Source organism: Pleurodeles waltl, chromosome 9 (assembly GCF_031143425.1).
Source record: "Pleurodeles waltl isolate 20211129_DDA chromosome 9, aPleWal1.hap1.20221129, whole genome shotgun sequence".
Taxonomy (NCBI): domain Eukaryota; kingdom Metazoa; phylum Chordata; class Amphibia; order Caudata; family Salamandridae; genus Pleurodeles; species Pleurodeles waltl.
The window spans coordinates 406835124-406850995 of record NC_090448.1 but is presented as its reverse complement, the minus strand read 5'-3'; the positions used below and the strand labels follow the sequence as shown (position 1 = coordinate 406850995).

The window sequence follows — 15872 nt, the reverse complement described above, 5'->3', positions numbered from 1 at the left end:
ATGGTTGAAGCTTTTGCATATGACGGAGTACTGCTGTGCGCTTGATTTTATCCAGTAACCCATTTACATTCCAGGACACCATCTTAACTGTGGCCATAAGAAGAGCTGGTCATTCCATCTATATGGCTCCAGGGCCCACCCCCGGCCCCAAGTTTGCTCTTAATTTTTATCTCAAAGTCAGCAACAACATGTGGCTAATTAGGATTACAGTGATTGATATTATTTTTCAATATTTAATACAGGAGCAGTTATTTGTACTGCAGATGTTTCCACGATTCAATTTTTCATATTAATTCAGGCTTTGCCATCATAATAGAGCAGACTTACGTATGTAGTCTAAATTTAGCACAAGCTCAGCTCAGCTAAACCATAAAACAAATGATAAACTTCTGAAAGCAGCACAATACAACATCAACACACAGACCAAAACATAACTGCACAAGGCAACTAGAGAGAAACAACCAACAGAACCCCTTTTAAGTTATAATTAGAACAGAGATATAATCCATCACACAGAAGAGAAGATATTCTACAGACGATGGCTGGGCTTCTCTAGGCTTACCGACTGGACCAGGCTGCACTTCTCCTGCTCAAGAGTTTGGGTTTTTGCACTGTTCACCTTCTGGTCCTGGCAAGCCAGTGTCTCTTCTAAAACCTGTAGGCGCCTCCTCAGCTCCTGGTTCTCTCGTTCCAGACTCAGCAGCTGACCAGATGACACCTCATTCACCTCATAGCTCAGAGGTTTCAGTCCTTCATAGGCTGTGTGAGAGATAAAGAGATGCGTAATTAGAGAAGTAAGGGTGGCGGAATGAAGGAAGGAGAAAAAATGTAGATGGTGTGAATAGGCAAATGATACAAATAATTACTTTGAAACATTCTACTCTTATTGTGTACATTTTGTACCTGCCAAAGTGAGTGTAGCAACAGAGCAAATTACAAATTGTATAACTCACCACCATTTCCAAAAATCTAACAGGAAAGGGAGAGGGAGTAAATAGGGAATACAGAGAAAGAGAGAGTGAGAAAGAGAAAGAGTGAGATGGAGACAGACAGCGAAATAGAGAGTGCACTAGAGAAAGGGAGCAGGAGGTGCTATGGAGGGCCAGGTACAAGGAGACACAGGACATAACAGCTGAAGAGGAAGATACCAGGTTTGGTAAGTGACACAGACAGGGTTCTTTGTTTATGCATGCTGCAGTGCACGATTCAACTCCACAATTGCCTCTCTGACCATTTTCTTGATGATTGCTTTATGTTCTTTTTACTTTATCTTGTCTCTCTCAATTTAAACCTCATGCTTCCATCTTTGCACGTTTTGTGTTATTGTCCACTCCCTCCCTCTTTTATTCTCCAATTATTTCTTACTCAGGGCCTGATTCAGAAAGATATCTTACACCTTTGAATAACTACACTTTTGAGTACACTTACTACTTTTCAGTATTCACAAACTGAACTTGTGTTGTATCTTACAGTTTCGTAATACTTCAAAAGTGTAAGTTACTACAAAAGCGTAAGTCCAGCACGGCCAAATACTGGTACTGCAACACCCTCCGACAGAAAATAATGGAGGTAGGGACTTAAAGAAAACCCCATCAGAAATAATGTTACATTAAATTACATTACTTGAAATAGTCAAAAACCACATCTTGTACCGATACCGATTCCTAATGCTACTATGTCTATTGATGTTTGTTTTAGCTCTGGAGGGCCTACGAACCCTGATGTAACTGAACAAGAAAAGTTAATAAAAAGTTTTTAAAAAAAAAAGTCAGAAACATAAATACATATAAATTAAAGTTAAAAATATAAAATAAGAGAGGTGTGTCTATGCGTTGCCCAAGATGGCCGCATAGAGCTGAGCTCTCTTTCAGCTGCTCCACTAACTGTAAACCCTGCATCCTGCGCATGGGATGCCTTCCAATATGAGGTCTTGACCGGCGCAGACGTCGGAGCATCGGTTGCTGCACAACTGAGGACCCTCAACTTACCTGCAGGGCTGCTGCAGGCCTGTATATGGTGGCAGCGGAGCAAGTCCCCGGCTGCTTCGTCAGGCTGCCAGAGGCCATGCATGAGGATGTGACAAGAGGCGGCCCTTGAAAGCAGTGGGAGGCGGGCAGTGCTCTGCCCCCAAAACCACAGGCACTGCAGGTAAGATTTAACACCAGAGGTCCAGGACGATAATGTAGCCCAATTCAACAAGAACCTACTAGGTTCAACATCACAAAACAGAGATTGCAAGGGGCTCATACCGAGGTGCAAACTACCTAGCTCCTAAAAATTAATTGCAGGTCAATGTCATGATTAACATACTGGTGAGCCACTTGGAGGCCAAAGCAGCAGGGTAGCGTACAGGACACCCCCGCCCACCTTGGATGCCCTTTAAGACTTAAGAGGACAGAACTTGCACCCCCTCCCATGTACACATCCCAGAACCTGGACACACCTCCTCCTTGCCTCCCACTGTTGATATGGGAAAATCTGACCTCAAACAGGGTAAGCTCCCCTTCAAGCAAAGGCAATAGGCTGTGACACGGTCTAGGCAGACTTTACCTGGTGCCACTAGACAAAATTGAAAGCAAGGAAGAGGATATAAAGAAAATCCTTCTAGAGATGAAATCCATCCTTAAGGGATTTGATACTAAGATAGACCAACTAAATGTAAGGATGGACCTCATGAAAGGTAGGTTGGGCGAACAGGGAGAACACCTAAAGATGGCCAAGTCCAGAATCTCAAATTTGGAAGACAAAAGCCCCTCATCAAATATACGATGCATTAACTCAAACAAGATCTCATGAAGGTCATGGCAAAAAAACAAAGATTTAGAATCCAGATCGCCGAGAAATCACATCTGCACTGTGGGCCTTCAAAAAACCACAGCCCTGGGTAAGCCTGAGCCCTTTAAGATATTCTTTATGACTAAACTCCAGGTCAGAGATAGTTTCTCTGAACTTTTAGTGGTAGAAAAGGCACATAGGTCTCTGTTTCCCCACCCATACGTGGGCGCCCCCTCCAGGCCAATTATTGCAAAACTGATGAATTGGCGTGACCGGGACATTGCACTGCAGCTAGAGCACGAAAAGAGCCCCCTGGCCTACTGGGGCTCTCACATCTCCTTCTACCCAAAAAACAAGCTGGCTGTACAGGAGGATTAGATAGCATTTGCAGACACTAAAAAACCTCATTTGAGCCAAACATTTGAAATACGCTATGCTCTACCCCGGCTCGGCTCCGTGTGCAGCTAGCAGACCACCCACATATCATCAGTAACTCTAAAGAAGCACTCAAGTTCACCAAGAAGGTCAGCAACCCTCAGCTGAAAGACACAGTAGACCCCAAGGGTGGACTGAGGGGAGTTTGCTAACAAGAGACCGACTCCTGATCACAATCCTCCTTCAGATTACTCAACTTGACTAGCTCCCACAAACCGGACTACATCCTTTTCAATGGTACAAGTGGCATAGGCCCTTCAATCCGTGGGATAACCTAATCTACCAATGATTGGGGTTATAGTAGTGGCAATTGGCAACAATACCCAATCTCAAAAAGTCACCCTCAAAGAATAGGGTATAGCTTTTGATATCTAAAATCCGACCTAATTTGAGTAAGTAAATGGCTCCTTAGGTGATGGCAGAGACCACACAGTGGTAGAGTGAAAGGTGTCCAGCACGCTAGGAATGCTGTGACATACCTCTCTGCCAACCTGGAAGTGACCTTACTTACTTACTCAAATCGGGTATTGTTGCTAATTACCACCACTATAATCCCAATCACTGGTAGATTAGGTCACATGGTCCTGATGAAGTGCCCGAATCCGCATGGACTTTACATGACATGAAACATGTTGACCGACTATCACTTTCCACGTTTTAATGCAGTGGTCGCAGCTTTAGCTCTGGTGGAATGAGCTTGCAAACCTTCAGGAAGTTGCTTCTTGGCCAGTGCATAGCAAATCTTGATGCAGAGCACGACTCAAGGCAGCTGGTTCGCTTCTGCACTGCCCAACCTTTTGTCACACCCACATACCCCACAAAGGATGGGTCATTCACCCAGAATTCTCAGATACAGTGAAGGTAGAACGCCAACGCTCTTTTTGGGTCAAGACGGTGGAGTCTCTCCTCTTTCTTAGAAGGATGAGAGGGTGCATAAAAAGAAGGCAAAGTGATATTTTGGTCTACATGAAAAGGTGTGACCACTTTTAGTAGAAAGAGGCCCTTTTGCGAAGCACCAGTTTGTCAGGGTATATAGAGAGCTTGAATGATAAGGCCTGCAGCTCACTTACTCGGCGGACAGATGTACCTGCCACAAGTAAGGCTGTTTTGTATTAGAAGCCTGAGGGGACAAATGTGGAGAAGCTCAAAAGGAGCATACATCAAAAACGTTACAATCAGATTAAGGTCCTACTGGGGAATAATGAATAGAGAAGGAGGAAAGTGATGAGTAAGAGTCTTTGAGGAACTGTAGGAAGCTGGCTCTATATATACTATCTCAAAGTGAGAGATAGTGTACACAGAGTCCAGGGGTTCCCCAAGAGGCTTGACAGAGGCAATAATAGATAATACTAATGCTCTATTTGTGGTAGTGTGGTCGAGCAGTTAGGCTTATCAGAGGGTAGTGTTAAGCATTTGTTGTACACCCACAGGCAATAAATGAGAACACACACTCAATGACTTAACTCCAGGCCAATAGGTTTTTATATAGAAAAATATTATTTTCTTAATTTATTTTAGAACCACAAGATTCAAATTGCAGGTAAGTACATTAAATGTAAGGTACTTTGCATAGGTATAGATAGGACTTTGAATCAAAACAGTAATGTACACAGTTTGGCATAAAATGGCAATAAGCTATTTTAAAATTGGACACTGCAAAATTCAAAAGTTCCTGGGGGAGGTAAGTACAGGTTAGTTTTTGAGATAAGTAAACCACTTACAAGTTCAGTCTCCGGGGCATAGGCAGGCCACCTTTATGGGTTCAAGTCAAACCAAAACACCCAGCACCAGCAACATAGAGCCAGTCAGGTGCAGAGGTCAAAGAGGGGCCCAAATAACATAGACCCCTCTGGAGACTAGGGGTGCTCTGGTTCCAGTCTGCTAGCAGGTAAGTACCTGCGTTCTCGGGGAGCAGACCAGGGGGGGTTTGTAGAGCACTGGGTGGGTCCCAAGTAGGCACATAAAATACATCCTCAGCGGCACAGGGGCGGCCGGGTGCAGTGGGCAAACATGGCATCGGGTTTGTAATAGGAATCAATGAAGGGTCAGGGGTCACTCAGACGTTGCAGGCAGGGCACAGGTGAGCTTCTCGGGCCACACACCGACTGGGCAAGGGTGAGGGCCGCCTCCTGGTCACTGCTGCATCAGTGGTTGGTTCTTCATGGGTCTGGGGGCAGTGCTCCTTCCAGGCGTCGGGTTTCTTTTCACCCCGCAGTCGCGGTCAGGGGGGTCCTTGGGATTCCCTCTGCAGGTGTTGTTGTGGGGGTGAAGATAGGTTGGCTCAGGGTGGACACTACGTCGCAGTCGCCTGGGGGTCCTCTTTGTGGCATTGGTTTCTCTGGACACAGCCAGGGCTGTCGGGTGCGGAGTCGTGGGCACTCAAGCTTCTGGAGTGAGGTGAGAGTCCCTTTAAAGATGGTTTCTTCTTGCTTGAGGTGGACAGTTCCGCTGTCCTCAGGAGTTTCTTGGTCCTTTGTAGTTGTAGTTGCAGGGCAGTCCTTGAAGTTGTCCGAGGTCACTGGGCCCACAAGATGCCACTGCCACCGCTCCAACTTCAGAGGGTTCTCTGAAGTTGGAGACAGGCCGATAGGGCTGGGGCCAAAGCAGTTGTCATCTTCCTTCTTCTCTGCGGGGGTTTTCAGCTAGGCAGTCCTTCTTTGTAGGTCGTCAGGAATCTAAAATCCTGGGTTCAGGGTCACCCCTAAATACTGAATTTATGGGTGCGTTAGTGTCGCAGGGCAGTAGCCAATGGCTACTGTCCTTGAGGGTGGCTACACTCTGCTTGTGCTCCCTCCCTTTGGGGAGGGGAGCACATCCCTATCCTTATTGGGCTAAATCCTCCAAAACAAGATGGAGGATTTTCCAAGGAGGGGGGTCACTTCAGCACTGGTCACCTTAGGGTTGGACCTGGCTGAGGGGGTGAGTCCTCCTTGTTTTTCTCATTACCCCCCTGGACTTGCTGCCAAAAGTGGGGGCTGTGTCCGGGGGGCGGGCATCTCCACTAGCTGGAGTGCCCTGGGGCATTGTAACACAAAACCTGAGCCTTTGAGGCTCATTGCTAGGTGTTACAGTTCCTGCAAGGGGGAGGAGTGAAGCACCTCCACCCAGTGCAGGCTTTGTTTCTGGCCCCAGAGAGCACAAAGGCTCTCACCCCAGGGGGTCAGAAACGTGTCTCTCAGTGGCAGGCTGGCACAGACCAGTCAGTCCTGCAGGATTGGGTAAAATACAGGGGGCATCTCTAAGATGCCCTCTGTGTGCATTTATAATAAATCCAACACTGGCATCAGTGTGGATTTATTATTCTGAGAAGTTTGATACCAAACTTCCCAGTATTCAGTGTAGTCATTATGGAACTGTGGAGTTCGTTTTGACAAACTCCCAGACTATATACTTTATATGGCCACATTGTACTCACAATGTTTAAGAATGGACTTAGATACTATAGGGGCATATTGCTCATGCAGCTATGCCCTCACCTGTGGCATAGTGCACCCTGCCTTAGAGAATTAAGGCCTGCGAGAGGGGTCACTTACCTATGCTACAGGCAGTATTTTGTGTGCATGGCATCCTGAGGGGGATGCCATTTTGACTTTGCCTTTTTCTCCCCACCAGCACACACCATCTGCAATGGCAGTGTGCATGTGTTAGGTGAGGGGCCCTTTAGGGTGGCACAACACATGCTGCAGCCATTAGGGCTCTTCCCTGGTCACAGAGCCCCTGGTACCACTGGTACTTTTTACAAGGGATTTATCTGTGTGCCAGGGGTGTGCGAATTGTGGAAACAATGGTACATTTTTAGCGACAGAACACTGGTGCTGGGGCCTGGTTAGCAGGGTCCCAGCACACTTCTCACTCAAGTCAGCATCAATATCAGGCAAAAGGTGTGGGGGGGGGTAACTGCAACAAGGAGCCATTTTCCTACAGGAACTTATGTACAGTAGCGGACTTGAACAAAAGGTTGATCAGGCAACCACAAGAAAGCAGAAATGACAGAAAAATTGTCCTTAAGAGTGCTCAAAGCAGAACCCTGCTGAGCAAGGGAACGAAGGAAAAGTAGAACCATGGAAAGAGAGGGCATAAAGGGATCAACAAATTTCTCTGCGCACCATGCCACAAATGTATTCCAACGGCAGGCACATACATTCTTGGTGGAGGGACGCCTGACTGCCAAGATGACGATACAGATTTTGGGAGGAAGGTCAAAAAGTGTCAACTGCTGCCACTCAATCTCCAAGCAAGAAGGTGAAGAGTGGACAGGTTCGGATGAAGAACACTCTCCTGCGACAAAAAATCCTCCTGAAGGGGCAGTCTGATTGGAGAATTGATGTACATGCTCAGTAGCTTGCGATGCCAGATTCTCCATGCCCAGTCTAGAGCCACAAAGATGACTTGGGCCTGGACATTCCTTATCTTCTTGAGAACTCTGGGCAGGAGTGATATGGGCAGAAAAACATACAGGAGGCCTAAGTTCCACTCTAAAGGAAAAGCGTCCAAGAGCGTGAGCCGCCTTGGAAACTCCAGCACGCAAAATTGGTGAGATTGCTCATTCTCAGTGGAGCTGAACAGATCTAACCAAGGCTTGCCCCACTGCTGAAAGAGACCCTGCGCCACCTCCGGGTGGAGACTCCATTAATAATCTGCTAAGCATCTTCTGTAGAGTTTGTCCGCTCTGGTGTTCAAAGAGTCTGCAAGATGTTGACCCACAAGAGATATGCCCTGCTGTTCCAACCATGTCCAGAGACGTAAAGCCTCTTGACAATGGGTCAACGACCCCCATCCCGTCCTGTTTGTTGCAATAACACGTGGCAGTGGTGTTGTCCATGAATACCTGCACTAGCTTTCCCTTGATAAAGGGTAGAAAGGCTTTCAAAACCAGTCGGATTGCTCGGAGCTCCTGCAGGTTGATGTGGAGTCCAGATTCCACCAGAGACCAGAGTCCTCTGATCTCCACCTCTCCCAGATGGCCGGCCCATTTCAGGAGTGATGCATCTGTCACTACAGTCAGATCTGGTTGGGGAAGGGAGAGAGGTCTGTCTCTGAACCAATTGAGGTTCGTTACCCACCAGTGCAGGTCCTTTGCAGTTCCCTTCGAGATCTGGACCATGTCGGAGAGATTCCCCTGATGCTGCTCCCACTGAAACTTTAGGTCACCCTGCAGAGCCTGAATATGCCGTCTGGCATGTGTCCCCAGCAGGATGTAGGAGGCCATGAGCAGGATGTAAGAGGCCATGAGTCCCAACAGCCTCAAAGTCAGTCTCACCAAAATCCAGGATAGGTTGAAAATGCTTGTGGCCCACTGTAAAGCGCATATATCGCCAATGGGCAGGCAGGACAGGGATGTGAAAATAGGCAGCCAACATGACCATTTAGAGGACTTGAAGATCTAGAATAGGGAGAAGACCTTTGTCCTTTTTGGGAAACTAGAAAGTAGCTGGAACAGCAACCACAGACTACTTTCTGGCACTGGAACCTTCTATATGGCTCCCTTGGCTAAGAGAAGGGACAGATGAGCCTCCATCAGCCGGTCGTGGGAAAGTGGCATGGGTGGAGGGGTAATCTCAAAGGCGAAGGAGTAGCTCCTCCTGTCTGATGTTACTGACTGCCAGGGGAACAGGTGATGGTGAATCCTGCTGACAACTGGGTGCCCATGGGGTCAGCAGACTGACCAGACTGCTGGAAACCTGATACAAAAGGTCTGTAGGTACCACATCCTCACTCACACAGAGGATGGGGAGCATGCACGGCACAGTAGTTGGCCGGGAATTGGCGTGGCTGGAAGTCCCTTCCGTAGCCATGAAAGGAGAGAAAGACGGATTAGGGGGAGACCAGGGGCTACTGTGAGGCCCAATGACCTCAACGTAGCCCAAGAATACATGAAGTGTTTGAAAGCCAAATCTGCATCATTTCTGAAGAGATGGGTGCTATCGAAGGGCAAGTCCATAATGGATGTCCCCCAAAAAGCCAGACGTCTTCAGCCAGACGTGGTGCCTCAGGGCCACTGTTGTTGAAACCGCTCTGCCTAGGGAGTCAGTCGTGTCAAGTCCGCAACAAATTGTGAACTTTGCTGAATCCTTCCCTTCGGCAAAAGCCTGAAGGAGAACGGTCCAGGCATCCTCTGGAGCCTGGGGCTGCAGTTGTGCAACCATATCCCACATGATGTGGGACTAACAGCCCACAAGGAATATGGTGTACAAAGACCACAATGTCAGGCTGGCAGAAGAAAACATCTTCTTTCCAAATGAATCCAGCCTCTTGGATTCCCTATCCAGGGGAGTGGTAGGGAAAGCGTTGTGGGAAGTGGAGGCTTGGACCATCAAGCTCTCAGGGGTAGGGTGATGCATGAGTAAGGTTGGGTCTCCAAGGGCGGAGCAATGGCAGTGGGCAATCGTCCTTTTCACAGGAGCCCCCTGTGCTACGTTTGGGCCAGGTACCCAAAAGAACATCCACGAGGGCATCACTGAATGGGAGTAAGGGTTCAGCTGTGGAAACTCCCGGCTGCATTACCTCTGTCAAGTGATTAGAGTTGACTGCCAGCGAGGGTAGTTGAAGTTCAAGGACCTCAGCAGCCCTCCGCACCACCACTGCATAGAAAGCCCCCTCTTCCATAGCCACAGTAGGGGGAAAAGCATGCCAGTATCTAAGGAAGTATCCACTCAACTGGCTTCACCCAGATCCTCACGCCAGTCCATTTCTTTCTCATAGGGCTGGTATTCTAAAGGGTACAGGAACCCCTCCCAGTCCTACCCTAGCCCAAGTGTCAAGAACCCTCAGAGTTGCTATGTCCTTACTTCTGTAAGGTATTGAAAAAAAAAAGAATACCTGCAGGTCAAGAAGTATCAACAGTGGAAACGGCGATGTCCATATTGGAAGATTGTTCTTCGAATTCTATTACAGAAATTGCAAGAAGAGGACAGCGTGAGAAAACCAAGATGGCCACCAGGTTGTGCAGTTACAAGTTTACAGGTCTAGTGTTCACACTCTTGAGATTTGAGATGATGGTAATATGCGCGCACAACTTCGGTGCTGCGCACTTCAACTGTGTTCTGACTGAAATCCGGTGGTATTCTGAGAGAGCGCATTTCATGAGGTAAAAGATTCCAGTAAAATTCCTGCTTACTCGGAAATTACAAGATCAACACTAGTAAGCCACAGACAATAATTTGTTTATCTTTGAAGCCGATAAAAGTTCTGAAGTATTCAGCGGTCATATCTCTCCATCATCAGAAGTATGCCCGTCCTGCGGATGAGGAGGGGAACTCAATTGAGTGTGTTGAGGTTGTGGTGGTATTACCTGCGCCCCAGATGGTTGGGGTTGCTCTGATGAGGGAACAGATGGGAAGCGTTCCCTGTAGTCTGCCAGCATAGCCTGAACGTCTGCTACTAGCCCCAAAGGTAGACCAATCAGGTCTGGTTGAGGTGGCTGGTCATAGTACTTTTGATCATGGTAGGAATTATCATCCGAGTATTCCTGAGATTGTATATGCAATTGTGAAGGGCTTCTGGCTATCCCATAAAAGCCATCTTCGTTGGATTCATTGTCATCCAGTAAGTGTGACGGTAGGAGGTGAGAAACCTTACTAGGTGAAGTGATGGAGGGCGTCATATTCTGTTGTTTATGCCTCTTAAGTGGTGTCTATGAGGCTGACGAAAACAGAGGCAATGATGTAGGTCTCTGCTTCTTTCCAGGTATGGTCTTACTCATCGACGAGAGATGAATCGTCGATGATGGTGGTGGCGTTGCCAGGATAATCGTCGGCAGCAGCGTCGACAGGAGCATCGACATGGTCGTCGATGGCAGCGCCATCGACGGAGATGGTAGAAATGCAGTCATCGGGGCTGTTGTCGTCGACTGCATCATCGTTGATGAGTTGTCTGTGGACTGTAGCATCGTCGCTGTAGAAACCATAGGAAGTAGAGGCAACAAGGATGTCACTACCGTCGACAAGGATGCTGCAGATGCTGCCGTCGACGTGGAAATGGTAACTACCGTAGGCGATGTCGTTGACGCGTGTTTCACCAATGAAGACGTTGTAGAAGATCTCGTCGATGGTGCTGGCAATGGTTTTTTGAATCTGTGTTTTACCTGTGGAGGCAGCGTTGGGGGCTCAGGCTGACACAGCTTCTGTGTTGTAGATACAGACGATGTCTTAGATATTGTATATTTTGTAGAATGTCTCTTGAGAAGACTTTTTGACTGCTTTTTAGGAGACCCATCCAGGTTGTCCTCCATATGTTGTGTGACAGGGGCTTTGGTGAGTGACCTAGAAGAGGAGGCACTATCATCCTCAGAAACCGGGGCACCTCTTGTTTTCAACTTCTGTAGCCACATAAGAAGACAGCCCTTCCAGTCTTTCAAACTTTTGGTAGAAAATGTACGACTGATTGCAGTCTCTAGTTTTATGATTTGGATAGAGACAGTAGATGCAGTCATCATGAGGGTCGTCAAAATACAGCCTTTTTTTCATACAGGTAGCACACGGTCTGGATAGCCCCTTTTTTGGTGTCTCTGACATCCTGGTCAGTTTGAATCACCTATTAGACTGAAGTTGTAGAGTAATTGTCCAAAATCACCTCAGAAAGAATGTCTATGAGAGAACACTGAGCAGAGCTCAGTGGAGACTCCCTTAGCACGATGTGCGGTGGAAAATCTGAGGGAAGAAAGCTCCTCACAGGAGGGTTCTAGAGGGTGGAGTGATCCGATTGGTGCATTCTGAAGTTTGGTCCTGTTGTCTACAACAACTGTGATGTGTTACTAATTTAAACAGCTTATACATGTAATGTATTATTATGTTAGAGAATGATTTTTTTTTAATAACTCCGGGGACTCCCATTTCAACGACGGGGAAGGATTCAAGCATGTGACTCTATGAAAGTTCCAATACTGGAGTAATAAATTATTCCATCACTGATAAAGAGCTTTTGGCAGTCAAAGGGACCTTTTGTGAATAGAGACAGTGGGCCCGGCATAAGGTGACCGTGTACACTGACCATCAGAACTTACAATTTCTGAAATCAGCCCGCATCTTAACAGCAAGACAATTGCGTTGGTCCCTTTATTTTGCAGACTTTGATTTTGTTATTACCTTAAGACCTAGAGCAGCCAATGGCAAGGAAAAGGAGATTCCAGAAAAAAGTTTGATCATTCCAAAAGAGAAGTTTGTATTACCCATCCATTACACAGACTTGACCATGGGGATTCGAGAAGCATTAACAAAAGAAAAAATCATGATGTGGTCCAACGAAGCACCAGAAAGAGAGATGAAGGATGGGTTGCCTTATAAAAAGGGCACATTGTATATAACAACCTTAGAATTACAAGAAAAAGTCCTTCAGACTTGTGATGATGATCAATTGGCTGGTCACAAAGAGGTTAAAAAAATTCAACTGATACAGAGAAATTTTTGGTGGCCAAAAATGAAAGCTCAGAGAAGACACTATGGGCCTGATTCTAATGTTGGCGGGCGGCGGGAGCCGCCCGCCAAGCTACCGCTGCTGAATGACCGCACCGCGGTCAAAAGACCGCGGCGGCCATTTAGACATTTCCTCTGGGCCGGCGGGCGCTCTCCAAAAGAGCGCCCGCCGGCCCAGAGGAAATGCCCCTGCAACGAGGACGCCGGCTCAGAATTGAGCCGGCGGAGTTGCAGGGGTGCGACGGGTGCAGTTTGCACCCGTCACGTAGTTCAGTGTCTGCTCAGCAGACACTGAAATACTTTGCGGGGCCCCCAGGGGCCCCACGGCACCCCCTACCGCCATCCTGTTCCTGGCGGGCGAACCGCCAGGAACAGGATGGCGGTAGGGGGTGTCAGAATCAAGCTGCGCCGCCATGGGGGATTCAAAGGGCAGCGGTAAACCGGCGGGAGACCGCCTGTTTGCCTCTTCTGACCGCGGCCGAAGCGCCGCGGTCAGAATGCCCTGCGGGGCACCGCCGGCCTGTCGGCGGTGCTCCCGCCGACCCTGGCCCCGGCGGTCTTAGACCGCCGGGGTCAGAATGACCCCCTACGTGTCAACTTGCGAAAAGTGTCACAAAGGAAAATCCAACAGATCAGCTCCACAAGGTCTTTTAAGACCTTTACCCAGAGCTCCTCACCCTTGGCATACTGTTACTATGGACCTCATAGTAGATCTTCCCAGTAGTCAAGGTTATAACACTATTCTGGTCTTTGTGGACTCCTTCACTAAGATGGCACATTTCATCCCTCTAAAGAAAATTCCCCAAGCACCACAAGTTGCTCAGTTATTTACACAACATATTGTTCGAGCGCATAGAATTCCCAAAATTCTAGTTTCTAATCGGGGATCTGAATTCATTTCCCACTTTTGGAGGGCTTTTACTAAGCAGTAAGGAATTGGGTTACGTTTCTCTACAAGTTATCACCCAGAAACAGACGGGCAAACAAAGAGAGTAAACCAAGAGTTGGAACAATACTTACGACTATTTATATGATCAAAAAGATGAATGGCCGGAGTTGGTTTGGGCAGCTGAATTTGCATATAATAATGCTGTGCATTCCACCACTGGGTTTACCCCTTTTATTTAAATCAAGGCAGACATCGTAATGTAATTTTGAGTAAAGAAGATAACATAGTTCCAGCAGTTGAGGATTTAGTAACAAGATTACAGACCACCTTAGTGAGAGCAAAGAAAAACATAACCCAAGCAAAAGTTTCATATAAAGTTCAGGCAGATAAAAAAAAAAGAGAGAGTCCTATTTTTACAAAGGGTGAAAAAGTTTGGTTGTTGACACGTCATTTATATCTCAAAGCAAATCGTAAGTTCCAGCCTCGATTCATACGTCCTTTTAAAGTGGACAAAATGATCTATCCAGTGGCAGTCAAACTGCAGTTAACCTCACATTTAAAAATGCATTCAGTTTTTCATGTCTCATTGTTAAAAAACAGTTCTCCAGGTTTATGATTAAATATCCCACTGATTCCAATTCAGGTTAACTCTGCAGATGAGTATGAGGTAAATCAGCATTTAGATTCCAAAATAAGAAAGGGCAAACTATATTATTTAATAATTGACTGGAAAGGATATGGTCCTGAAGAACAATCATGGGAACCTCAAAACAATGTGCATGGATCAAGACTGATAAATAATTTTCACAAGATTCACCCAAACAAACCTAAAATGGAGCACCGTTTTTTGAAGGGGGGTACAGTCAAGAACCCTTAGAGTTGCTGTGTACTGACCTCTGTAAGGTATAAAAGAAAAACTAAATACCTGCAGGTCAAGAAGTATCCACAGAGGAAAAGGCGATGTCCTTATTGGAAGATTGTTCTTCGAATTCTATTACAGAAATTGCAAGGAAAGGACAGAGTGAGAATTCCAAAATACCTGCCAGGTTGTGCAGTTACAAGTTTTCAGGTCTAGTGTTCGCACTCTTGAGATGATGTTAATGTACGTGCGCAACTTTGGTGCCGCGCACTTCAACTGTGTTCTGACTGAAATCTGGTGGTGTTCTGAGAGAGCGCATTTCGTAAGGTAAAAGATTCCAGTAAAATTCCTGCTTACTCAGAAATTACAAGAACAACACAAGTAAGCCACAGACAATAATTTGTTTGTCTTCAAAGCCGATAAAAGCTCTGAAGTATTCAGCGGTGTTATTCATTTGAAAGACAAGAAACTTTAGGAGTCAGAGACTAGTGACTTTTAACTGCACATGAGAATAGAACATTCAGTGAAAAAAGGAATAGTGTTTTTTCAGAGTTGTCCAGAGAGTCTGAGATTAGTGTCCTTCCTAAACAAATCAAAACTATTTTCAGGCAGTCAGAGAACAGTATCTCTCTACAGAAGAAGAGTATTAGGAAGGAGCTTCCCTTTTGAACCAGAGCAAGTTTGAGCATAAATATTAAATACACCAGTACAGTCGTCCGAATTTGAGAGAAGTATTTTCTTCAACACTTGTGTATGAAATACAAGGATATTGTTGCGTGATAAAAGCGAATGAAAAATAACTGACAGTAATAAACAACATCTTACATGTCACGAGAAAATAAACTGATTACATATACCTGCAAGGAGTCAGCAAAATTAAACAAAATCAAATTGCTTATCAGTGCAAAGAACGACTTTCTGAGCAACCTTTAACTAATAGTGACATTTTTACCAAATCAGAGAGAAGCAAATTTCTCATAAATATCAGGTACAGGGTCTTAAGGTAAAAACAGAAGTAAACATAGATAATTATTAGTTGAATTTTTTAGGAATGTAGAAAGCAGTGTGTCCCTAGAATTTGTAGTTGTAATCCTTTCAGGTGCAGCTTCAAAGATAATTCGAGAAGAGTTTGACAGGCAGAGCTGAAGAAGAAGCAGACCTCTGAGGCAGTCTCTCTTTTGTCCCATTCTCCTTTCCCACCCAAGGGTGCCCAAAACAGAGAACTCCATCCGTTGCGGGTAGCCTATGTCAGGACTGAGGACCTTTCTTATGCACACAAGAGAATCGAACTAAGGTATCGTGACACCAAGGGAATGGGGTTTGAGATCAGCTCTAAGAGGCAAAGATCCTCCCGGAGTCGGCATCGGGCGACGACCATCCAGCTCCGTATCAGATTTGGGTATGACAATAGGGATGGTGCTGCCGGTGGGCTGCCAGGAACGTCAACATATTGACCGGTGCTGGGGAAGGTCGAGATGGTATGACTGGTGCTGGACAGGATCCT

General features: G+C 46.4%; 1 protein-coding gene across 1 annotated transcript in view; it reads right to left on the bottom strand.

Annotated features, from left to right (window-relative positions):
* LOC138259410 (girdin-like) overlaps positions 1-15872 on the bottom strand; it is a 632998-nt gene that overhangs the window by 392397 nt on the left and 224729 nt on the right. The window contains exon 13 of the mRNA XM_069207157.1: positions 563-759. Within this exon, the coding sequence (XP_069063258.1) occupies positions 563-759 (197 nt within the window). The remainder of the gene's footprint in view (positions 1-562; positions 760-15872) is intronic.